At 36.9% G+C, this 26,897-nt stretch overlaps 1 protein-coding gene across 8 annotated transcripts in view; it reads left to right on the top strand.

Annotated features, from left to right (window-relative positions):
* The window catches only part of PCGF5 (polycomb group ring finger 5), a 113,006-nt gene that overhangs the window by 78,942 nt on the left and 7,167 nt on the right, over positions 1-26,897 (top strand). For 2 of the 8 annotated variants that reach the window (XM_036336630.1, XM_036336629.1), the window contains exons 4-9: positions 363-418; positions 533-592; positions 3,040-3,188; positions 10,109-10,207; positions 13,307-13,396; positions 19,581-19,640. In XM_036336630.1, the coding sequence (XP_036192523.1) occupies positions 363-418; positions 533-592; positions 3,040-3,188; positions 10,109-10,207; positions 13,307-13,396; positions 19,581-19,640 (514 nt within the window). Of the gene's footprint in view, positions 1-362; positions 419-532; positions 593-3,039; positions 3,189-10,108; positions 10,208-13,306; positions 13,397-16,880; positions 16,940-19,521; positions 19,543-19,580; positions 19,641-26,897 lie in introns of those variants that run through there. The other 6 variants (XM_036336632.1, XM_036336631.1, XM_036336637.1 and 3 more) reach the window with 6 other exon arrangements.

The raw sequence follows: 26,897 nt of genomic DNA, 5'->3' as shown, positions 1-26,897 counted from the left end.
TCTCTTTCATGGATTCCATGTCCTTTGGAAGCTTGTTTAGACCAAGTTAGTGGCCTTTTAGGCTTCCTCCACGTGAACAGGAGTTCACTTTTGAACTCTAAGAATTATATGTCACAGGGGGAGCGTGGCCAAAAAAGGTTGGGAACCACTCGTGTGGATGTAGAGAGAGCCGGGGACTAGGACTGTTTTTGTTATCAACCTACCACATGGGAAAGGCTAGAAATAGGTGTGCTCCGCGTGCAGAGGAGTTTGGTGTAGTAAATGTGCTGAAACTGCATGCTCTACATTTGCAATACATATAAGATATTGGATTGGATTTTGATATCTTCATTGTTCCTTTATTCTCTTTTCCCCTTTGGAAGGTTGGATAATACATTAGAGGAAATCATATTTAAACTGGTCCCTGGACTACGAGAACGTAAGTTACTCTTTGGCTTCTTGCAGAATTCTGTGTTTTATGAAATCAATATTTCTATTACACATTTCATGACTGTTTCTATTATTTTTATACTTCTTTTTTCTTTTAAATTAGAAGAACTTGAGCGTGAATCTGAGTTTTGGAAGAAAAATAAGCCTCAAGAAAATGGACAAGGTGACTTTTTCTTACAATTGTATCTGATAGCTTCTCACAAATTAGCTTTCTATAGCTTTGGTCAACTAATCTCTCCAAGTTCAAGTGTCTCCTGTGCAGAATTCATGTACTCTTTTACTTATATTATGAACCTTTCATGTAAAATCATGAGATCACTCCAGTTAAAGGTAATTGGAAATTGAACTTTGGGAAGAAAAAAAGGAGGTAAGACAGAAAACCGACTACTGATTCCTTTAGCTCTCCAGCAAATAATGCAAACTGAAGAAAAGAAAGAGCTATAGCCTGCAACTAAACAGTGAGGGATTTTCTTTTAGTTTGTACATTTGAATAGGAGAGGGAACTGAGATGTGGCTGACAGCATAGCAAGGGGATCTTGGAATGAAGTTTTCATAGGTGGAGCTCAGGTGATACAAATTTTTATATATCTGGAACTGAAAAATGTTTCTAGCTGCTTTTGCGAGTTTTCCCCATCACCAGTGCTAAGTGTCCAAATTTCTCTTCTGGGTGCCTGGAGACTCAGCAATCAGTAAATTTTTAATAATTTTAGCAAAATAATAAACATTACTGAGCAGAGAAAAGGCTTTTGGTAAGTATATAATTCACACAAAGAAAAGAAAAAGTACAACATGCCTGAAATTATAAGAAAGTATCCTTTCAGGATTATTTAATATAAGACTGATTTCAAGATGACCTAAGTACCACTGAAATCTTTAAATACGTACATGTGTTTTTATAGGCTCATTGTGAGCTCAATTTCCCATCTCTGGCTTTTCCATAAGATCACAGGATTGTCAATTACACGTAATAATTAAGATGGGTGAGAAAATTCTCTTTCTCTTTTCATCTATAAAATGGGGATCATAGTTTCTTTAGTGTAACTTCCTGTAGTAGGGGAGGTTTGAGCATTCTAGTTTTGAATGACAGAGAAGATAGCAAGGGATTATTTCTGCTCTATAACAACAAAATAGGCAAGAAGCCAGGCCTGAAAATGACTTAACTAAAGGCTTGTTTTACCCAAGTGTAAAGTACAATTTAGATAGTAGTGCTATAGTAAAAACATAGGTGATATAAAGTTGACTAAATGTTTGACTACCTTTTCAAGAGGAGTGGTTCCAGGGGATCATCTTCAGAAGCTATCTGTTTAGTTCAGGGCTCTATGTATCTTATAGGTTGACTTGTGAAGGACTACAGCCTATTTTGTGTTTTTCTCCCTCTCTAGATCAGTGGTTCTCAACCTGTGGGTCACGACCCCTTTGGTGGTCGAACGACCTTTTCACAGGGGTCGCCTAAGACCATCCTGCATATCAGATATTTATATTACGATTCATAACAGTAGCAACATTACAGTTATGAAGTAGCAACGAAAATAATTTTATGGTTTGGTCACAACATGAGGAACTGTATTTAAAGGGCCAGAAGGTTGAGAACTACTGGTTTAGATGGAGATTTTGGATTTTTTCTTGGAGCTGGGAGTTGGGTTCTTAAAAGGTGATACTGTCTAAGTGGGTTCCATATAAATATGTAGAAGAATGCAGAAGAGAACCCACTTGCTTTTTATGATACAAACATAATGCTTATACTATAGTCATTACAGAGGAGCTAACCTGTCTTTTTTTTCCTGGGCTTTTCCATACTGTAATGCTTGGCTGGCTAATTCTTTCCACTGGAAATTTTCCCTAAATCTCTATTTCACCCCACAGTATAGGTTTATTATCTTTCTTTATGTGGCTGCGTAGTCTATTTTCTCTCTTCCATCCAACTTCTCTGCTTTCTCTACCTGTCGGTTTCTCCTCCTATACCCTGACCACTGTGAGGATGCAGATGATAATTCTAGTTTCGATACTGTTCTCTCAAACCTAGCACAATGCATATCTAACAGAGAGTTAAAGGCACTCAGTAAACTATATGTAGGCTGCAAGTATTTCATAGGTTAAATACATTTGGATATAATATGAAGTATATTCAGATTTCCTTAATGGAGTTTTAACATATTTTATAAGCTGTAAACATGTTTAAAAAGAATTCATTGAATTCATTTTATTCATTATATTTAACTAATTTTATGAATATCTAATAATTTGAAATTTTGAGAACTTAGAAAGTAGGATATAAAAATACTTCCAAATTCTCTATATATTCTAATTTAAAACTGAGTACTCTTTTCTAAGTGATCTAATCACCAATTGCAATTATTTTTGTGACAAAATGTAGCTAGTCCTGAATCTTTCATTTGCATGCCCCAGTGAGCCTAGACATCTAAGGCTATATTAATAAGTCAGTGATGGTTTTTTAAAAATATTTTTAAATGGTCCAACTAACTCAACAATGAAAAGTATTGAAAGTTTCAGTTATTCTTCAAAGTTGACTTTTGTTTTGATGATTAAATATTGTTGCTTAACTTCAATATCAACTTTGAGTTATATCTGAGTTTTGTTTAAATTGTACAGATGATACTTCAAAAATTGAAAAACCTAAAGTAGATGAAGAAGGTGATGAAAATCAAGATGATAAAGATTATCACAGAAGTGACCCACAAATTGCTATATGTCTGGATTGTTTACGAAATAACGGACAGTCAGGGGACAATGTAGTAAAGGTGAGTGGACAAGTACAGTTGTATTTTTTACAATTATTAATGTAAACCTTTGATAATTTGTTGATGAATTTTCCCGTTTCAAAATGTTTTCTTTCAAAGTTTTTATTAACATAATCAAGTTGAATACCCTTCTAACAGTTCCATGCCTACAAATGAAATGGCCAAGCAATTGCTTACTCCACACACCTGATTTCCAACCCCCACAACTGAACCGTCCTGGGCCAGTGCCACCACCTAGTGGTTCATCAGAGAATCACACCACTGATTCTCCTAGCACCTTCTTCTATACCTTTGTTGGGAGTTTATATACATTGTTTTTCCTTTTTTAAGTGTGGTAACCAATTCAGATCATTTTATGTTGGGCAGTATCTCCAATCTTTTGGTTCACCCTCTTCTAACTTCTTCCTTTATTTTTCTATTTTTATTAAGAACTAACTAAAAAACCACTTCTTTATGCTTTTGAATAATATAATTGATTGCTTCTGAAATAAAATTGGTGTCATAAAATGCCTGTGAACTCTTAAAGCCCTTGAAGGCTCCCAGATACTTCCTATAGAATCTCCATTTCTAACCCTGTATCTGTCTACTAATTGAACCTTTTTGTAAAGATCTCTATACTAGTGAGTTTCAGACACCCTACTACTTGCTTTTTTTGTTACAAGGAACTTTTGTTTTTATTATAAAGGTTCACTGCTTTACCGGTTAAATAGATTTTTCTCACTTTGTCCTAGCAAATGTCAGCCCCTGAGAATATTGTAGTCCATGTTTTATTCAAATACCTGTATTCATTGTCTCTTCTTTCACTTCTACTGTTTTATCTGTAAGCCAGTGGGTTGAATTTTCACTAATACATTTAATGATATTTTTCTTTTAAGAAATTAAAAAATTTTCATCTCCAATTAAGTGTTCCAAGCATCTTGCAACAAAGAATATAGCATACTGAGTCAGTGAATACTAATCTATGTGGATATTAGACAATGAAGATATAAATAAGAAAAAAATGTCAAGGAAGTTTGGCGAGGTCTTACACAAATAAACAGTTATAATACAATACAATAATTGATTTAATTATCAATTGGATAAGGCATGTAATAAAGTACAGAAATCTTTAGAGATGTGGCCGTTGCACCTGTTGACCTTCCCAGGCTTCTCTAGGGCTTTTTATGCTCTGGTGGAGCACCTTTTCTTTTTTTAAGTTTTTTAATGACCTTACTTTTCTCTCTCATTGAATCATTCCTATAGTCCCCATTTGAGGAGGTTCTCCTTAATAGAGATTTTGATCATCCTTTAGCTCTCTAATACATGAGTTATTATCTTATAGTGAAAATTAAGTCAACATTTTATATATGAATATATTTATAATATAGTAGATTGAATATCTTTTTAAGTAAATGTAAAGGCTACTTTTCTGCAGGATTTCTAGTATGAAAGTAAGTATCCCAGTTGGGAGTTTCCCCAACACCTGAAACTTCAGGTGTTTAAAGACAAATTCATTATACTTTCACCTAATTGTACTCCAAACCTGCAATTTCAGTTATTATTGCCATCTTTCAACCAGTCATACAAGTTCACAACCTTGGAGTCATCTTGGACCTTATACTCTTTCCCTTTAGCCCAGCGGTTCTCAGCCTGTAGGTCACGACCCCTTTGGCGGTCGAATGACCCTTTCACAGGGGTCGCCTAAGACCATCCTGCATATCAGATATTTACATTATGATTCATAACAGTAGCAACATTACAGTTATGAAGTAGCAACGAAAATAATTTTATGGTTGAGTCACAACATGAGGAACTGTATTTAAAGGACCAAAAGGTTGAGAAACCACTGCTTTAGCCTGTCATAAATCCTGAAAAATTCCCCATCCTAGCTGCTCACTTTATATGTAATTTTTTTGAAGCAGTCTCTTCAGTGTTTTTTTTTTGTATCCTTAATTTCTTTCTTATCCAAGGTTGAGGCCACACCCTGAATGTGTGTAAGGCAGAGGGTGAAAATGAGAGTCCAGGCCAATATCAGGGTTAGACAGTAAATATTTTAGGCTCTGTGGGCCATATGGTCTCTGTTGAAGCTACTCAACTTACTCATTGTAGCCCTGAAGTAGCCATAGACAATAGTGAATGAACTGGCATGGTTGTATTCCAGTAAAACTTTACTTAAGAGGTGGCCAGCCAGATTTGGCTTGAGACCTGTGGTCATAGTTTGCCGTCTTTTGGCCAATAGAATCAAGTCTTAACTCCTTTCCAATAGCATTCATGGCCTTTAACTAGTCCCGATCTTGGTAAATTTATCGCCCCTTAAACCCATCAGTGAAACTTCCTCTCAAGACAAGTGACTATTGTTTTCTTCATGAGTACCAACATATATGCTGGCACTCATACCTGACAAAGGATAGCATCCAGAATATATAAAGGCTTGTATTAAGATTTAAAACCCTCTAAAACTTTGAACAAGCTTTCCTTTTTGGCATGTTCCTCCCTTGTCTCACCACTTTCCTATGCTTCCGTCAAGACCCAAGCAGAGACCTCTATTCTTTTTGATGCTTTTTTTTTCACCCTAGTGAATCCCTTCTCTGAAATGCTATATAAGCCTTGCATATATCACTCAATTAGAGCTTAGTTTGTAACTTATTAAGTCAGCATTTATTGTGTTCCTTTAGGCAGCAGGCATTGATGCTGTTTTTTATTTTTCCTGGTGTTGTCCTTGAAACATGATTATACCCTTAAAGACAGAGAAACAATGTTTATGCTCCAATATAGCCTCCTCAACCATCTCATTCCTTTGCAGTAGGATGTGATTCTCAAATGTAGTGTTAGAGTAGTTACATGTATAGTTTACACAGTATGGCTACTGCTTTGCCAATTTAAAAGCCAATGCCAAGAGCAGGAAGGCAGTGAAAATAGTAAAAACCACCAAAAATTTGCTCCTCCATAAAAGCAATGAAAAAACTGGCCAAAACTTATAAAATCAACTTTTTCCAGAATTCTAATAATTAGGCTTGCAGAAGTTATGGAGCATTAATCAAGTAAAATGTCCGACTTTGGGCCATTTTCACATGCACTGGTCCCATTCTCCACTCTCCAGCCCTGCGCCCACTGCAGCCTCTCAGGTACCAAAGGAACAAAACGGAGGTGGAACTCTTCAAAACCTAACAGCCAAATAATTGTCTTTATTTGCTCTCTCTGGTGGTTCCTGAAATACCCCACTTACAAGGGGCTTTGAAAAGCTCTGACATATTCTTGGGATTCTAATAAAAGGCCAAGCACATACACAAGCCTGTATACATGCTCAGAAAGACAAATAGGTGTGAAGCTCTGCACAAGGAAGTGAAAACTAAGGCAGAATTTTCAACCACCTTCCTTAGTGTTGGAAGTGTGGCCCAAAACAAGGACAGAATCCCTCAGCAAAGACTGGGAAACTTATTTTTTCCAAGTGTATAAGGAAATTTTGGTTCAATCAGCCAGTCACTAGATGTAAAGAATACAGGCTTTACAGAATTGGTTTACGTAGGTCAAGAAGAAACAGGCCACAATAATAAACCTGAGGAGTCAGCGGGAATCTGATTTTCCAAGGTTGTCACATAATATTATTTAAATGCTCCGTTTTCAACAAAAAATTGAGACAAGAAAGTATAACACATACACAGTAAAAGAAACTGTTATTAGAACCTCCCTGCAGAAGTCCAGACATTGGACTTACTAGGTACTTTAAATCATTCATTTTAAATATGAACAAAGAACTAAAAGAAACCATCTCTGAACACCTAAATTAAAGTACAAGAACAATCTCACCAAAATTGAAAATATTGATAAAGAGATAGAAATTATTTTTTAAAATATTCTGGAATTGAAAAGTATAGTAACTGAAGTAAAAAAGCACTGGAGAGGCTCAAAAGCAGATTTGAGTAATAGGAAAAGAACCTCAAAGATAGAGTGAGATGATTCAGTTTGGGTAACAGAAGGAAAAGTAATGAAGAAAAATGAACAGATCCTCCGAGACCTGTAGGACACCATCAAGCTTACCACCATACACATAATGAAAGTCCCAAAAGAAAGAGGGGCAGAAAGTATAATTAAAGAAATAAGGGCCAAAAACTTCCCAAATTTGATGAAAATATTAAACATCTATGAAGCTCAACAAACTTCAGCTATGGTAAACCAAAAAAAATCCATAGCAAGATATATTTTAAACTACTGAAAGACAAGAGAGAATCTTGAAAGCAATAATAAAGAAGGGACTCGTCACTTATAAAGTGATCTTCAGTAAGATTAGCAGTTGATTTCTCACCAGAAGGCAGTAGGATGACATATGCAGATGAAAGGAAAAAAACCTGTCAACCAAGTATTATCCATCAAAAATCTATATCTTTCAAAAGGGGAGAGAAAATTAAGATATTCCCAGATAAACAAAAACTAACAGAACACGCACAAGACCTTCTATGCAAAAAAATAATGAAGGGCATCCTTCAAACCTAAATGAAAGGACACCAGACCATAACCCAAATCTACATTAATAAAGAGCACTGGTAAAGGTAACCACACAGGTAAATATAAAAGACAGAATGTATTTTTTATTTGAAACTTTGCTTGAGATGGGGGGCAGAACAGAGATATATATGAGCAAATTTTTGTACACTATTGAAATTCAAAATAGTATTACTCCAAACTAAATTGTAATCCTGAGGGAAATCACAAAGAAAGTAATTGTAAAAATATATAGGGAAAGAAGTTATAAGACAACTAAAATAACATATCTTTAACAAAAAATAAAGCAGTCATTGAGAAACAGAGGAACAAAAAGACCTAAGGCATTTAAAGTAGAAATAGAAACATGGCAGATATAAATCTGACCCCATTAGTAATTACATTAAATGGAAATAGATTAATCTCTAAAGGCAGAGATTGGTAAAATGGATAAAAATTTATGGTACAACTATACGCTGTCTATAAGATATATATATATATATGGCTAATATGCTAGGTGTCCCTCCACCTGTCCTACTGGTCGCTATGACACACACCACCAGGGGGCAGATGCTCAACACAGGAGCTGCCAAGCTGCAGTGACTTGGCAGCAGCTGTTCTCAGGTGGCACACCCCAAAACCAGAGAGGAGGGAGCCCGCCGCACAATTCCACCTTGGGCCGTGGGTTATGTTGTTGCTGAGGCACTATCTGCCCCGAATCTGATTTACTGCACATTGTGTTTGCGTTCCACACCCTGTACTACAGCAGCTTTGCAGAGTGCCCTCTTGCATCCCCACAGGCCAGGCTGAGGGACCTCAACCCCACCTGCTGGAGGGACCCAGCTCACTCCGCAGACACCAAGGAAGGACTGCGGAAGGTTGGCTCCAGGGCATGTCTGGCCTGTCTTGCCCAGTCCTGCCCCATCAGCCACCTTCTAATTAATTTCTTTTCAATGTGTACGAATCTGTGCACCAGGTCACTAGTATAATTATAAAGTGTTTCTATAGAGAGAGAATGCATAATTGTTGTATTTTTATTTTCTAAGTGCCTGCAAATTAAATATTAAATTCCAGATTGGAATTTTGTTAGATTGATGTCAAACTATCATCTATAGAGTTGTTTCTGTTGGTCTTTGCTAGGAAATGTTTTCCTTGGAATACATTTGCTAAGAAATACGTATTGACTGGATAAGTCTACTTTTTTAAAAAATATATTTTACTTTATTTTTTTTTTTTACAGAGAGGAAGGGAGAGAGATAGAGAGTTAGAAACATCGATGAGAGAGAAACATCGATCAGCTGCCTCCTGCACACCCCCTACTGGGGATATGCCCACAACCAAGGTACATGCCCTTGACGGAATCGAACCTGGGACCCTTCAGTCCACAGGCCGATGCTCTATCCACTGAGCCAAACTGGTTAGGGCATGGATAAGTCTACTTTTGACTTCGTGGATTTAAGAACATTTTCAAGCCCGGCTGGGATGGCCCAGTGGTTGAGTACCAACCTATGAATCAGGAAGTCCCGGTTCAATTCCAGGTCAGGGCACATGCCCAGGTTACAGGCTCCATCCCCTAAGGGTGGGGGGGAAGGGGGGAGCAGGAGGCAGCAGATCAGTGATTCTTTCTCCCTCTCCTTTGCTCTCTGAAATCAGTTTTTTAAAAAGAACATTTTAAAATTGTCTACTTAATTTTCTATACATATAAGTAGAAGTAATACTTTATATCTTTAAAAGATCCAGTTGCTGGGTTTTGTGTGTTTTAGTATTGATATTTTTCTAAGGTTTGGGGATGTAAGTTTGTTTTACAAATTCGTTCATGGTTATGTCTACATCATCATTTTAATCCATTTCCAGTTTGGGTGTTCATTCTGGATTGGTTCTTATATTTCAATGATAAAATGAGAAAAATCAAGGCATATAGAACATTGTTTTCTCAGTAAAGTATTGCCACAGCCCATCAGACACTGACTGGCCTCTCTCTATTCACCCCTAGAGCTCCATAGAGCCCCATTTGAAGTCAGTGCTCCTTTTTAAAATATTTGTTTTGAGACTTTTTAAAATGTCCCTAATGCTTTCAGAAGCAATATTGTATAATAAAATATGTACATGCTTTTTATGACCTTTCTTTCAATTAAACTAATGATCTGTTCTTTACCAAAATGTCTAGAGGTATGCAGATTGTCTACTTGCCAGGATTTTCTTAGTACACACATTCTCGAAGAATATCATGTATCTAAGAATTAGGAACATTTAAAAAAAAATTTTAAGAGTTATTTGAGCCAAACTGATGACATGTAGGGAAGCAAGATGTCCTGGGAACATTTTTACTCACAAGTACTAAAGAGCTGTGAACTGAAACATTTTCAGAATACATTTTGAAAATACTCAAAGTGGAAATGACATCTGTGGTTTCTTTATAAACAAGGTAGAATATTTTAATTAGTAATCTTTATTTCCTATAGGGTTTAATGAAGAAATTCATTCGATGTTCTACACGTGTAACCGTGGGAACTATTAAAAAATTTCTAAGTTTAAAACTAAAACTTCCAAGTTCATATGAGGTAAGTTAATTATCTAACCTTGATCATTTTGATAATTCTGATCTGAAGTGAAAATTAACAGAATACATTTAAATTAAAATTTGTGGAAACTTTATTTTCACATTAAAAAATTCTTATAATGCAATATTCTATTTATGTAATCTGCATTTTAAAAATTTAACATCCTGACTAAAACATGATAGTAATACATTTAATGTTTTATAATTAGAGGCAATATTTAAATAACATTAAGTATTCTCAAAATAAATATCCAAGTTAAATGGATTGTTTTTATGCAGCATGCTTTAGTTAGTGTGTGTCTCTGTATTTTTATTTATTTTTTTTATATATTTTATTGATTTTTTACAGAGAGGAAGGGAGAGACAGAGAGTTAGAAACATCCATGAGAGAGAAACATCGATCAGCTGCCTCCTGCACATCCCCCACTGGGGATATGCCCGCAACCCAGGTACATGCCCTTGACTGGAATCGAACCCGGGACCCTTCAGTCCGCAGGCCGACGCTCTATCCACTGAGCCAAACCGGTCTCGGCTGTATTTTTTATTTTTAATCAGACATTTGATTTTTACCAATTCTTCATAGACTTATTTCTTAGAATATGAAACATTGTCAAAGGGATTTTGTAAATAATGTTTCTCTAATTTCATGGTGCGTAGAAATAGTAGTGTTTAGCACCAGGTGAAAGCTAGTATTTTAGTGTTGTATCTGCATATATGCAGTTTAACAGTTTTTTTACAGGAGAGATAAATTGCCCTCATATTGATCCCAGCACAGCTGGTAAAGTGTTCAATGTTTAGAGAATGTTTGTGATCCTAGGAGTGTGGCTATAACAACATAAGGAAACAAAGCTGCTGTTTTTCACCTGCCCAAATGGCAGTCTTCAACTTTTAATGACCTCTTCCTCCCCTTTGGTTTCTGATAGTAGCATCAAAAAGCTACAGACCAAGCCTAGTTTCCTATATGAACAAAGGCATCAAAGGCAACAGGTTTTCAGACTTATGGACGGTAACATTAACATGAACAGTCATCACAGCAGAAATAAAATAGGATTTGAACATAGGCATTGATAGGGATTAAATCTCTATCTTGAGGAAGCCTCAGATTCTGAACTTACTTTTATTTTATTTTATAGAAAGGAAGGGAGAGTGATTACTTTTGAAAATTCTCTCAAATGACTGATTGATCTATGGATTAAAAATTATTATGGTTTGGTTCTACAAATATTAAAAAAATTTCCAGTGACATCAACGTTTACATTAGGGAAAAAAATGTGAGAGTTAAAGCCCTATGTACTTGGTAAAAGTTAAGAGGTAATAACAATTTATAGGTACAACAACAGTGAAAATAAAAAGTAAAATTGTATTTTATGCTTTGGTTTTTGCACTTTATTTCCCTCTTGCAAGGTACCACGGCAGTTCTATTTCCTTACTTTTAAGTGTGACTCATTGAGTTATTTTCTAGTTTTCAGGAAGCTGTTAGAGCTGAGAGAACTGTTATTCTCCTATGGCCTTGCTGCTGGCACATACACTGCTCTGTAGGAGAGGACGGAAGGGGAAGAGACAGTGTGCTGACAGCTCCTTGTCTATCTCAGTGCAAAGGACTTTTCCTAGGATTTTCAGAAATATTTACTGCCCCCCCCCCCCTTACTTTGCTGCCCAACATGCAGGGGGATGACTTATGAAGTATCTGACAGCTTAAGATTCTGTAACAGCATTATTAATTGGGGCAGGATAGCTTAGTTGTTAATTAACAATAGAAGCAGTATATCTAGTTAAGAATAGCGTCCTAAGTAAGTCCCTTTACTTCTTTGCTTATGAATTTATTTTACAGGCTAGATAAAATGTAAGTATTATCTTGTTCTTTTAAACATAAAATGATATCTGAAAAACATTTGGAGCTCCATATAAGTCACCATAAATCATCAAAAAATCAATATATTTTAGCTAATAATTTGCCTAATACAATTAGAACTATACTCATTTTAAAGTTCAAAACTATTCTCTGTCTAGCCAAACCATTATTTCAAACCCATTTTTCTTCTCCCTTTCCATCCTTTAAATTAGATTCTGTCAGTTTGCTTTTAATAGCTAGAGAAACAAAATGTTTCATTTATAGAGACTTATGATAAACATTTAATTGTGCTTTGCTGAGTTAGCATAGTCACAGTTCTTACAGACTTCTTAAGTATTTGGGGTTGTTTGGTTCTTGCAACACTAAAGCAAAGGTGAGCATTGAAAAGTACAACCCTTTTTTGAAGTTTCATGCAAGGTGAGGAGAGAGTCCTGTAGGTATGAATGCAAGTGACCAACCGAGCAGAGCAGAGAAGCCACGAGCCATAGGAGACACGGGCCAGTGGCATAGTCCTAACTGTGCTGTCAATTAGCTACAGGTAATTACTCAGAATTCTGAGATGCCTTGAAAGGCCCATAAATCACGCGTCCACATTCGTTCATTTAACCCAGTGGTTCTCAGCCTTCCTAATGCCGCGACCCTTTAATACAGTTCCTCATGTGTGGTGACCCCCAACCATAAAGTTATTTTTGTTGCTACTCCATAACTGTAATGTTGCTACTGTTATGAATCGTAATGTAAATATCTGATATGCAGGGTGTATTTTCAGGGGTCGCGACCCACAGGTTGAGAACCACTGAACCTCTTTGAATACAAACTAATGAGAGGAAAGTAACTCCTTCAAATCTTGGGTTGTGAAGGTAAAAGGATTCTGAAAGATGAGTTTATAAGGCAGAAATGCTGTGAGGAACTAAGGTTTCCACAGTTTCTTATTTCATAAGAGCCAGTCACAGAAATATGTCTCAAATCTCAAAGGTTGCACAGACATGGACTAAGAAACTCTACATTGCATTTCAAAAGTATGTGTATGAACTTGAGATACAGGTTAGTAGGACAAGACAAACAGTGCTTCATGGTACTTATGTCTGAATAAATACTTATGAGATGGATCAGTGCTTTTAATAAAAATAAATGGATAATACTTCTATTTTATAATAACTATTTCAGTCCTTTTTGAAATTTGAAAACACATGTAAAACACATATATTCAAAATTACATATGTTAATGGGTCTGTATTCTTTTTAAAGTTGGATGTGCTGTGCAATGGTGAAATTATGGGGAAGGATCACACTATGGAATTCATCTATATGACAAGATGGCGACTAAGAGGCGAAAACGTAAATTGCTTTTATATTTATCTATGTTTATATTTAGTTATATACCATTATGTTACTCAAATTTAACACTATTACTAGTACTTAGAAACTCAAAGAACAAACTAGCTTGGGGAAGAGAAAAAAATGGGTTGCTCTTACTGTTTCTTTCAACTACTCGATGATAATTAGTCCCAAGTACAAGACCAAGGTCTGTGTTAAATGTAGTTGTATTGTATCAAGGTGAGTTTAAAACCCCATCGAAGTATGTTCAGAGCTCTACTAACCTCAAGACAGAGAAGATGGCACTCACATTTTTTACATAACTGTATGGAGTGGGGGTAAGAAGACTAAGTTCTGCCCTAATACGTTTAATGGCTGATAAGATATTTTTTGGTCATGGTAGAGAAGGCAGCTGGAGTAGAATGTAGATAATTTTTTTTCAAGTACCTTTATTGAAGTATAAAATTAGACTGAAGAGTAAGTGAGTTTGCAATGGCTTCTGATGCCAGGTTAGATTATTGTGCCTTGGGCCCTAGGCAATATAAGAAGAAATGATTAAAAGGAGAAAAATTAAGAAAATCAAAAAAACTTAAAAGGAGAACTTTATATTTTGGACTATATCTTTGATTAGGGTTAATTAGAAGGTTCAAGCACATCTTATCTGAGTTGTATGTAACAGTATTAGGGACATTTTAGGGACTAGGGATTATAAGGCTGATATATAACAGTAAAGAATATAGTAGTAATGCTAACAGAAATTCTCTTTATAATCTGATCACATGAATAAATATTACGATTGACTAGAAGGTTAGACTAAATGACCTCCATTTAGACCTTAAGATTTTATGGTGTTTAGGGTACAAAATGTCATGTTTTTAAACTCTGTGTAATTTTAACCTTTCTATAAGCTAGGTTTTATATTTTTAATATGTTTTTATTTATTTCAGAGAGGAAGGGGGAGAGAGATAGAAACATCAATGATGAGAATCAATGATCGGCTGCCTCCTGCACACCCCCTACTGGGGATCAAGCCCGAGACCTGGGATTGAGCCCTGACCAGGAATCCAACTGTGACCTCCTGGTTCATGGGTCGACATTCAACCACTGAGCCATACCTGCCAGGCTATTATATTTCTCATGAAAATATAAATTAACTATAAAAACAATCACATAATTAATAAATGTAACCTCATACAAGGTAGACAATATAGAATCTAATATAATGAGGGTTGCCATTATAGTTCAAAAACATAACCTATAGTGAATGTCAATACCTGTGGAACTTCTGTGAAACAAACCTCAAAATATATTCTTTATGTGTCATTCAATGTGTAGGATATTTGGCTATTTTTAAGAAGAAATATGTCTTGACATGATACAATAAATGAAGCACCTAGCTTCTTAGTCACAATTTTTTTTTTCTATATGAGTCTCACTTGGGTAAAGCCTTCCTTGTGAGGCTAAATTCTCATGACCAGGAAGGAAAATTACATTCTAGTACTAGTCACCAACTAGTTGTTGCCTTGAATAACTCATGAAACCTTTCTGGGATTTTTAAAGAAAATAAAAATCTGATTATATTTGGTAAATTACTACTTGCCCTTATATGACATTTCCTAGTTTTTAAATGGTTGTGCATATATCACTCTCACTTAATACTTCCTGTTCCAAGCCCAGATTATAGAGACAGTTCATTCTCTCTTCCCCAGCTCTTTGGGCCTACATATGGTGATATTGCATATAATATTAATATTGTATTAATATAATTTTAGCTTCCTTTGATAATTCTTTGGACATTTCAATAGGTGCTTGAAACCATCATGGTGAATAGGTTTGCCTTAAGGTTGAAGAGATGTAAATAGTCATCCACCACAAGATCTCTGCTAGCACTCACTGTCCTTCATGAGATCCCTTCCCAAAGGTCACCCACACTGCCAGTTATTTCAAGGTCAAAGCATGAAAGCTAATTCATAACAATTGTTATTAATAGACTCTAAGTTCAATCGGTCTTTGCTACAATTAGGTTTTTGACTACACATTTCTGAATAGTTCGAAGTTCTTAGTTATTTAAGGCATACTTTAATAAAAGGTGGTTCAAATAGTGGTTCAGTATCATGATTTTTCATTCACATAAAAACAAAACCAATAAATAGAGAACTTACCACATTTTATAATTAGTGCAACAGTAAAGTAATTACTAGCCTGTTGCATTTTTCAGTGTGATAAACCTGCTTTTGTTCGACCCCCTCCTTCAGCCTGTTTCTCCCTTAGTCTTCACAATCTCAGTAGTTCCCTTTTGGTCTCTCTGACCAAAATCCCTAAAGTCAGTCCTGGTTAGTTTCTTTCTCTTCTGTTCATCCTTAGCAAACTTTGTGACCTATGCAGTATACAAGAAAGTCACAATCCCATTATGTCTTACCACCTCCACTGTACAACTCTGGTTAAGGCCCCTGGCCCCATCCTCCAGAACTTCTACCTAAGTCTCGTAGCCCACCCCAACCCCACCCCCATCTTTGTCCAGTAGAGCAGTTGGAACAATCCTCTTAAAACAAGTTAGAACATGTCACTTCTCTGTTTTGAGCTCTCCAGTAACATCCAGTAGCATGTAGACAAAAGCCAAAATCCTTCCAGGAACCTATAAATACAGACCCCACATGATTTTCCTAGACATTTCTCTGATCTTACCTTCTCTCCCTCTCCCTCTGGCTCCCCCACACTCAGCTTCACTGGCCCGTTTCCTCTAATGTACCAGGCTTGCTCCGGCTCCCCAGTGTTCACCTAACTTGTTCCCTTTACCCCTTCGCTCAAAGAATTTTGCTTCTCTACCTTCTCAGTGAGGCCTCTGACTCTGACGCTCTAAATCCTTTTCTATGCCTTACTATTCTCCATAGTATTCCATCACTATCTGAAATCCTGTCTCTCTTGTTTATGGTTTCTTAAAATATATCCGAGGGCAGGGCTTGTCTCTGTTCACTACTGGGTCTCAGCACCGGGAGCAGTGCCTAATACAGATACTCAACAAATATTTGTTTAAAGAGGAAACTGAATAAAAATTTTTCTTGTATAAGGTTAATAGTTATGTAAAATATACCCTAAAGATCATTCTATTTATTTGAATCTCAATTTCCCAATTGTTTTTTGTTAAATTTTAAATATTTTACCTGTTCCAATTAATTGTGAGTTAAAATAGTAATTGATGAATTCTGACCTTTGAAATGAGTGGACAAATTATCAATAAAACAATCATTTCTTCTTTTTTAAAAAAATATATTTTTATTGATTTCAGAGAGGAAGGGAGAGGGAGAGAGTGATAGAAACATCAATGATGAGAATCATTGATAGGATGCCTCCTGCACGCCCCCTACTGGTGACTGAACCCGCAACCTGGACATGTGCCCTTGACTGGAATCAAACCTGGGACCCTTCAGTCTGCAGGCTGATGCTCTATCCACTGAGCCAAACCGGCTAGGGCTAAACAATCATTTCTTGATTAAATCCCTACTAGCCTTTTCCATCTCTACCTTCCATTGCCAGCAAGATGCCAGGATGTCTGAAAGCTCGCAGGTAACTGGCATTGCTAACTCACTCTGCCTTGGGCTGGGAATCAGCTTATTTTCTAAACCAGTGATAGCGAACCTATGGCACGTGTGACAGAGGTGACAAGCGAACTCATTTTTTTGGTTGATTTTTCTTTAAATGGCATTTAAATATATAAAATAAATATCAAAAATATAAATCCTTGTTTTACTATGGTTGCAAATATCAAAAAATTTCTGTATGTGACACGGCACCAGAGTTAAGTTAGGGTTTTTCAAAATGCTGACACGCTGAGCTCAACAGGTTCGCCATCACTGTTCTAAACTATTGTCTACCTTGTGGTTCCTTCACTTGCTTCTGGTACATTTTTATTGTTTTATTTTTTTATACTTTTTTTTTAGTACATTTTTATATTAAACTTTTTAATCCACCTGGGATTTGTTTAATTACACACACATACCTACAACAAGGCTAAGACTCTTATTGACCTCTAGGACCTCTTTTTGTATTCTGGATACTAACCTTTTGTTATATATGTTGAAGCTGTTTCTTCCCAGTTATGTCCTGGTTTCTAGTTTTGCCTCCGTTTTTTAAGCCTTAAAATTTGGGTAATGCTACCTATCTCAAAAATTTTAGTGAGAATTCGATAGTATAAAGTACTTAGCAGTGTGCCTAGCATACTACGTTAGTTATTTTATTAATAGCTTATGTTAGCTTTTATTATTATAATTCTCTCCTCCTACACTTGGTCTTATCTGAGAGCTCACTGTTAGTATCTCTTTCTGTTCAAGCCTTCACTTTCATCATGAACTCATGTTCTTCCTGATCACCTCTCGGGAGGGTTGAGTGCCCACTCTCAGGACAGCCTGTCTTTCTCAGATGGTCCTGGTCAGTTTTATCTTCCAGCAGCCTCTGCTAGTCCATACCTAAAGTTACTACACATATTTACCTTGGTTTGCTTCATTTGAATTCTCAAGCAGTTTTAGGAAAAGCAAACATTTATCTGGACTAATACCAGAGAGATTAATGGAGGGAAATAGGGAAACTGCCTCTTACCACTTCCTTTACTCTCATTAAGTGCTACTTGTGTAGTTAGTCCAAATCTGATAGATAGAGCTTAAAAACTTTTTTTTTTTCTTTTTGTTAATCCTCACCCGAGGATATTTTTCCATTGACTTTTTAGAGAGAGTGGAAGGGAGGGGAGAGGCAGAGAGAAACATCTGTGTGAGAGAAACACATTGATTGGTTGCCTCCCACATGAGCCCTGACCAGGGCCAGGGGTCGGATCAACCTGCAACTGAGGTATGTGCCCTTGACTGGATTCTAACCTGGGACCCTTCAGTCCTCAGGCCAATGCTCTATCCACTGAGCCAATCCAGCCAGGGTGAGCTTGAAGACTCTTGAGAAAGGCGAAGGTTGCCAAGGACAGCAGTGCTGGGCATATACAGTGATGGCAAACCTTTTGAGCTCGGCGTGTCAGCATTTTGAAAAACCCTAACTTAACTCTGGTGCCGTGTCACATATAGAAATTTTTTGATATTTGCAACCATAGTAAAACAAAGACTTATATTTTTGATATTTATTTTATATATTTAAATGCCATTTAACAAAGAAAAATCAACCCAAAAAATGAGTTCGCGTGTCACCTCTGACACGCGTGTCATAGGTTCACCATCACTGTCTTAGGTCATGTTGATGAGCCCTAACAGAAATGCAAAGACTAACTTTTAGGGGGGAACTTGCTAAAGTCTTTGGGGAAATGGAAAACTTCTAAAATTTTAATTTAAAGGCTGTCAATATATTTGTTTTAATTATAGCTTACTTAAGTGTTCTTTCAAAGTATATATTTTTAAAAGCCGCTCTGGGATGTTAGATTTCTCCTGGTTAATTTATACCTTTCATTTTTATTTATTTTTTTCATTTTGAATAGGCATGCAGTGTTGAATTCACGTATGCATAATGTTGAAAAATCATTAGATGATTCTTTTAAAATATGAATGATTAAACTGCTAAAGTGAGTTTACAAAAGAATTTACTCAATAGTTTTAAAATATGTTCATTTGTTTACTCATAAAACATTTTTTGAGTGGCTGCTGTGGGCCTTAGCTATTAATATTGCAAATATAAATAAGATAGAGACACAAGGAGTTCACCATCCGATGTTATTAAAATATATATGGAGACTAAGAATCTAACCTGCTAACAATATAAGGAACCAAATTTGAAACAGAAAATGGATCCCTTACAGATTGAGGCAAATTTCATGTCCCTGTCAGAGCTCTGATATCCTTAAAAGTGATGCTTTCAAGAGGTAGTTGAGGAGGGGACCTAGGAGACTAATCGTAAGACGGGACGGATGGAGGGTTTTCCCAGGCATTAGTATTCGAAGAGGAGATGGAAAGGATGGGTAAAACATTTTGGTAAAATATTTGCAGAATATTAGCCAAACTCTTATTTAGATACTAAAATTACTTCAAGCTAAATTTTACTAGTCACTATTATTAAGATCAATTTTAAAAAACCCAGCTACCCTAGTTTGTAAAGTGTTTACTTAAAATGAATCATGTTGACTCATGTTTGACGTTAAGTTATATTTTTTGAATAATCAGTTTTAAATATGTATCCAGTTGTGGATGCCTCTTATCTGATGAGTTCATCTCCTCCGCAGTTTCGGTGTCTGAACTGCTCAGCTTCGCAAGTCTGCCCTCAGGATGGCCCTTTGTATCAGGTAAGAGGCACTCACGACTATACATATGACCCTGACGATATTGCCACCATGGGGACTGCTTTCATCCCAAACTCGAGTTCCTAAGACATGTAACTTGGTGAAACTAATACTTATTTAAACTACAAAACTTCCTTTCAAATTATGTCCCCAAAGTTTTCCATTATTTTAGTTCTCTTGAAATATCTATTTAATTTTACTAAACTAAAAATGAAATTATTGATGTTAAGACCATTTTTTATGAGTTAGGGATTTTTAATAATTACCAATTTTAGCCCTTGAGAAATCTCTGCTCTATAGTGGATCTCTGCTCCACACTTAATACTTCTTTGTGTGTTACTTTTTTAAAATTACTCATTCACCCACAGTGAAAGGTAAAATGCCAGATGAGGTGAAGCTAAATAATGGCAGCAGCTAAATGTAATTGTGAGCTGGCTCACTCGGCCCTCCCTAAGTGCTTTACTTGGGTTACCTCTTTTAATATAGAAATGATAGTGAACTAATTTAATAATGCACTGAGAAAACTTGTACATGGATCTGAGGAAAGTTTATCAATAAAAATACATTTTATAAATTTGGAAAACAGAAGGGATTAAGGGTGGTATAGTAAGAATTACTGTACAGAGATGATCTATGGATTAATTATAGCATTTCTTTAAAATCCCCATTATTTGGAATATTACTTAGCCATAAAAATAGAACAAAATCTTAATATTTGCAATAACATGGATGGACCTAGAGGGTATTATGCTAAGTGAAATAAGTCAGTCAGAGAAAGACAAATATCATACAATTTCACTTATATGTGGAATCTAAAGAACCATGTAAACAAACAGAAATAGACTTAGATACAGAGAACAAACTGATGGCTACCAGAGGGGAGAGGGGTTGGGGGACTGAGCAAAAAAGGTGAAGGCATTAAGAAGTACAAAATGGCAGTCACAAAATAGTCATGGGGAACATAGGCAATACTCCTATATAATAAGAGCCTAATATGCAAATCTACCAAATTGCAGAACAACCGGTTGCTATGACGCGCACTGACCACCAGGGCCCAGATGCTGCCCGCAGGCCCCAGGCCAGCCAAGGCGGGTACAAGTGGGGGACTCCGATCACCCCGCAAGTTGCCCCATAGTTTAGCCCTGATGGCCGGCCAGGCCTAGGGACCCTATCCATGCATGAATATCATGCACTGGGCCTCTAGTATTGTAATAAGTATGTATGGTGCCAGGTGGGTACTGGAAATATCAGGGGAACACTTTGTTGGCACTGATGTCTGTTTCCTTAGAAATAAAGATGTTCCTAACCACTGATATCAAGTATTAGAGAACAGCAGGAGTAAGACCAAATTTTCAATAATCCACACACATTTTGTGTGTGTGGGTGTGTGTATAAAGTTCCTGAAATAGACAATTTTGTAGAAAATATAGGTGGACCAAAATTTACCTAGGAAGAAAGAAAATTTAAATCACTAAATCATGAAAGGCATAAAAATATTATTAAAGAATTACTTCCTCAAAGGATACCTAATTAGTTTTATGGTCATAAACTTAAATTTTCAAGGAATAGATCATTCCCATTCTAAAAATTGTTTTAAATCATTGAAAAAGATCAAATTCTTCCGAATTCATTTTACAAAAGTAACACAATCATGATAGCAAAAACTGACTCCCAATTAGAAAACTAGCAAATCTTATTTTTATATTGATTTTTTTTTAGAGAGAGAGAGGAAGGGGGAAGGAGAGAGAGAGACATCTATTTGTTGTTCCACTTATTATGTATTCATTGTTGATTCTTATATGTGCCCTGACCATACACCTCGGTGTATGGGGACGACACTCTAACCAACTGAGCTGGCTACCCAGCCAGGACTCAAGTCCTATTTTGAATACAAATATAAAAATGATAAATAATATACTATATTATACTAAAAGAATGAAAGCAAGACTAAATAGTACTTTTATCAGTAATGCAAGAAATAAAAATCATCAGTAGATGCTGAGAAGGCATTTGACAAAATTCAGTGTTAAGTTCTACTTTTTCCTACCAGCTTCTGATTTTGAAAAGTTTTAAAACAAAAGTTGAAATAATAATACAAAGGAATATTCTTTACTTACACATAGATTTACCAAGTAACATTTTGCTACATTTTCTGCCCTCTCTCTCTCTCCTTATCAGTCTTTATACATATACCTATTATTTCTTTGTGAAACCATTTGAAAGTAAATTGTATCATGACTATAGGCTACTAAATACTTCAGCATATAATATCTAAAATCAAAGACCTTATATAGAATCAAAATACCACTACACTCACAAAAAATTTGAATAATATACTAAATATTAGAGATGTCAATTCTCCCCATAATTAAATTATTATATTTAGAGAGGTTTTAAGCACACTTTTACCAATTTTTTGTTTAACTTGAAAAAATAAGTCATTCTAAAGTTCATCAGGAAATATAAACCAGTGTTTCTGATCAGTCACATTTTTAAATGAGCAACCTGGGGACATGTGCAATGCCACATACTGACATGCATTTTAAAGCTGGAATAACCAAAACAGAGGACTAACTTACACACAGACATATAAATAAAAAGAATAGCTTAGGAACAGACTATAGTATGTATGAACCTATAAAGAGAGTATTTTAAATTATGGAGGAAAAAAGATTCATTTAACAAATATTGTTAAGCCCTTAACTGGGCATTCTTTTAGGTCCTGGGGATACAGAAGTAAAAATGAAAACAAAATTATTTCATGGAGCTTACACTCTAATGATGGTAACAGATGAAAAGTAAATAAAATTTATAATGTTAGAATACAAGTTAAATAAATAGAATTAGATAAGCTTGCCAAGGAAAGCTTTCTTGGTGATATTTGATCAAAAAGAAGTGAGAGAAATAGCTATGTATGTATCTGGGGTAGGGCACTCCAGGCCGAGGGAACACAGAGCAGAGATCTGAAGGAGAGGCGTATCTGGCTGTTTAGGGCTAATCGGTGAACTCAGAACATAGATACTGGGGGTGGGGTGTGATTTAGTAGGGTTTGTGCAGGATTCAATCCATACTTCACATCTGAGTTTCTCATGGCTTAAAATAGTAAATATTTAAAGGAGAAAATATAGTTGAATAATGAATCTCAGAGTGGGGATGGCCTTTCTCCTTGTACATGTGAAAGGAAAAAAATACAAACTGAGTTGACTATTAATATTGTAAAATACATGACAAATATACCACAATTGAGGAAATATTTTTATGTTTATTTAATTGCCAGATTAAAAGGAAGAAGGGGTAGTGCTCATTACTGATGAGGCTATGGAAGAATGAGCTCCCATATTTCTTTTGGAAATGTAAAAACAGAACAACTTTCTTGGAGTCCACTCTCTTGTGTGACAACATTTAGCAAAAAGCTCTAAAAATGTGTGTGCTGTTTTAACCAGCAGTTCTACTTCTAGGACCAATCTGGGGGTGGCAGGGAAGAGGTGAGGTAGAGAGCAGGGACTAGACCAGTGATAGCGAACCTATGACACGCCTGTCAAGGTGACACGCGAACTCATTTTTTTGGTTGATTTTTCTTTGTTAAATGGCATTTAAATATATAAAATAAATATCAAAAATATAAGTCTTTGTTTTACTGTGGTTGCAAATATCAAAAAATTTCTATATGTGACACGGCACCAGAGTTAAGTTAGGGTTTTTCAAAATGCTGACACGCCAAGCTCAAAAGGTTCGCCATCACTGGACTAGACCATAGGTCGCTGGGTCAGCATTAATTTGTAATAGAAAAAAAAAAGGAATAAAGTAAAACATACAGCAAAAAGATACTTGTTGATAACTTACCGGTTCATTTCTGTAAAGGCATTATACACAGCCTTTAAAAATGATCATGTTAAGTAAGTAGAGTAGAAACAAGTGTATGGAATTTTTTAATGGACAAAATTATTTACCGAACAATATGGGTAGTATGATTTCAGTTTTCAAAAACAAAGAAGTACATAGACAAAGAGATTAGAAGAATATACACTGATATGATTATGGTGTTATCTTTGGATGGTAGCATTTAAATCAAATTTCTTTTGTTCATGGTGCTTTTCTATATTTTCCAAATCTACAGTAAAGCCAAGTTATTTTTATAAAGAAAAACTTTTTTTAAGAAAAAGTGTACATCGAAGTTAATTTTAGGGTTTTCTAACATTATCACATTTAAAATATATACTTTGGAAGTATCTGTTCTTTATTTTAGTACCTGATGAGACTGGGGACTAGCAACCCTGCAAAATGTGGGTTGATTGAGTAAAATCACTTAACATCGGGAGGAGTGAGTGATGTGCCGTAATTCATTAGAGTGAGAAAGCAACTGAAACGCAAATAAAACTTAAAGTTCATCTTAATTTCCAGTATTGTAACACATTTCATTAAATTTATTAAGCTCCATATGTTTTCATGGATAAACAAACACAAATGGTTACTTAGAGGCAAAACCATTTTTGGCCAAAAACTGAGAAAGTCCCAACCACTTAAAACCAAGCCATTTTACTTCCCTCTCTACCTTCGTGCTACTAAAATCGGTGTTGGATTCTCCTGTGTATTATGAATGGATCTAGAACAAATGACTTAATTATCTGCAGAGTATGTGCAGAGTCAGCATCAGGAGTGGAAGCAGAGGTGGGAGGTGTATTGGGATGAAGGGCAGGCGGGAGGCTGGGGGCTGGTAGAATGGGAAGCAGTAAAGTCAGAGTTGGATGTCTAGGTAGCAGTCTCCAAATCTGGCTGAGCTTCAACAACTGTGTTGAGTTTTTTTTTTAATATATTTTTTATTGATTAAGATATTACATATGTGTCCTTGTCCCCACGTTACCCTCTATCCCCCCCCCCCCCCCGCTCATGACCTCACCCCCCCCCCCCCCCCCCGTTGTCCATGTCCATTGGTTAGGCCTATATGCTTGCATACAAGTCCTTCGGTTGATCTTTCCCCCTTACCCCCACCCTCCCCTACCTTCCCTCCAAGTCCCGACAGTCCAATCAATGCCTCTCCGTCTCTGGATCAGTCCTTGTTCATCAGCTTATGTTGTTCATTATATTCCACAAATGAGTGAGATCATGTGGTATTTATCCGCTCTCCAGTTCCATCCATGCTGTGGCAAATGGTAAGAGTTCCTTTTTCTTCTTCCTCTTCTTAAAGAATACCTTCCAGCATTTCATATAATGCTGGTTTGGTGGTGATGAACTCCTTTAGCTTTTTCTTATCCGTGAAGCTCTTTATCTGACCTTCTATTCTGAATGATAGCTTTGTTGGATAAAGTAATCTTGGTTGCAGGTTCTTGCTATTCATCACTTTGAATATTTCTTGCCACTCTCTTCTGGCCTGCATGGTTTCTGTTGAGAAATCAGCTGACAGTCGTATGGGTACTCCCTTGTAGGTAACTGACTGTCTTTCTCTTGCTGCTTTTAAGATTCTCTCTTTATCTTTTGCTCTTGGCATTTTAATGATGATGTGTCTTGGTGTGGTCCTCTTTGGATTCCTTTTGTTTGGGGTTCTCTGCGCTTCCTGGACTTGTAAGTGTATTTCTTTCACCAGGTAGGGGAAGTTTTCTGTCATTATTTCTTCAAAAAGGTTTTCAATATCTTGCCCTCTCTCTCCTTCTGGTACCCCTATAATTCTGATGTTGGTACGCTTGAAGTTGTCCCAGAGGTTCCTTACACTATCTTCATATTTTTGGAATCTCTTTTCTTTTTTCTTTTTCGGTTGGGTATTTTTTGTTTCTTTGTATTTCAAATCTTTGACTTGATTCTTGGGATCCTCTTGTCTGCTGCTGGATCTCTGTAAATTATTCTTTATTTCAGTCAGTGTATGCTTAATTTCTAGTTGGTCCTTTTTCATGTCCTCCATGGTCTCACTATACTTATTGAGGGATTCATTAAATTTATTGGCGGTTTCCATAAAATTCTTGAAAAACCTTATAAACGTGGCCTTGAACTCTATATCCAGTCGTTTGCTTTCCTCCATTTCTGCCATTTGTGACCTGTTTCTTTGTCTCCGCATTTTGGCAGCTTCCCTGTGTTGATAGAGTGGCCCTGCGGGCCAGGTGTCCTGTAGGGCCCAGTAGCTCAGCCTCCCCAGTTACCTGGGGTGGACACTCTTGGTGCACTCTTGGTGCCTTGGTTGTTGTAGGATCACTGGGAGGAATTGACCTCCAGGCCAATTGGCTGTGAGAATCAGCTGTGTCTAAAGTGGGAGAACTTCTGTGCTGAAGACACCCTTCTGGGGCAAGACTTGCTTCAGTGGGGCTTTGGTGCTCACTGAGTCTGCTCCCTGAGTGTGTCCCTTATGGATCTGAGGAGTTGCAGTTTGGATGGTCCCCCTCTGACCACTGGGTACAGTGGCTCCTGGATCTAAGGAGGTGCTAATTCAGCCTCTGCCTGAGGCCACACAGCAGGAGCCACGAAGAGGCTCAGCTGTGAAGCAATGCAAGCCGCTGCGGGGCCTTGGGCCTTCTCTTGGAAGTTCCGGGTCTGCCTGGCTCGGCTGCAGTTAGGTACATTCACATGCAAAAGCCTCTGCCGCAGCCTGGGTGGGGCGGGGTCTCAGGGAATCAAAGGGCGGATCAAGGAGCTATGGCTCGGAGTCATGGGTCTCAGTGACCCGCTAATTGCTGCAAGCACCTCTGAGGGAAAGCCGCCCTCAAGTTCGCCCGCTGTCGGACAGAGCAGCTTCTCCCCGTATGAGTCCTGGGTCCCCAGAGACTTCCCGGAACCGGAGTTCAGAGCAGTCGGGAGCTTGTGATTCAAAAAGACAGCCGCATCCTCAGGTGCCACCCCCTTTACTCGCGTGCGCGCGCGAGCCGGCCGTACCTCTGCACTTGTACCTCTGCACTTCACCTCTGCAGCTCCTCCGGCTCTCAGCGTGCTTTTCTTTCCTTCTAGTTGTAGAATTTACACTCAGCCAGCCTTTCTGTTGTTCTGGATGATGTTTGCTCTGTCCTTTGCGGTAATTTTCAATTGTTGTGTGAGGCGACAATTTCCCGGTGTTTACCTATGCCGCCATCTTAGTTTCTCCCACAGGGAGTTTTATAAAACACAGATTTCTGTCTTCACTCCCAGACACACTGATTCAGAGGGAACAAAATAAATTTTAAAATAAAAACAACAAAATTCAGACCAAAAATGATTTTGACCGTGGAAACCCTGAGACTGACTTTTACTCCAGCCCCTAGAAAACTGGTAGTGGTGCCACCTTATTCAGCTGGGAGAAGCGAG

This window comes from Myotis myotis, unplaced genomic scaffold (assembly GCF_014108235.1).
Source record: "Myotis myotis isolate mMyoMyo1 unplaced genomic scaffold, mMyoMyo1.p scaffold_m19_p_15, whole genome shotgun sequence".
In the NCBI taxonomy this organism is placed as follows: Eukaryota; Metazoa; Chordata; class Mammalia; order Chiroptera; family Vespertilionidae; genus Myotis; species Myotis myotis.
This window is presented reverse-complemented; position numbering and strand designations above follow the sequence as displayed.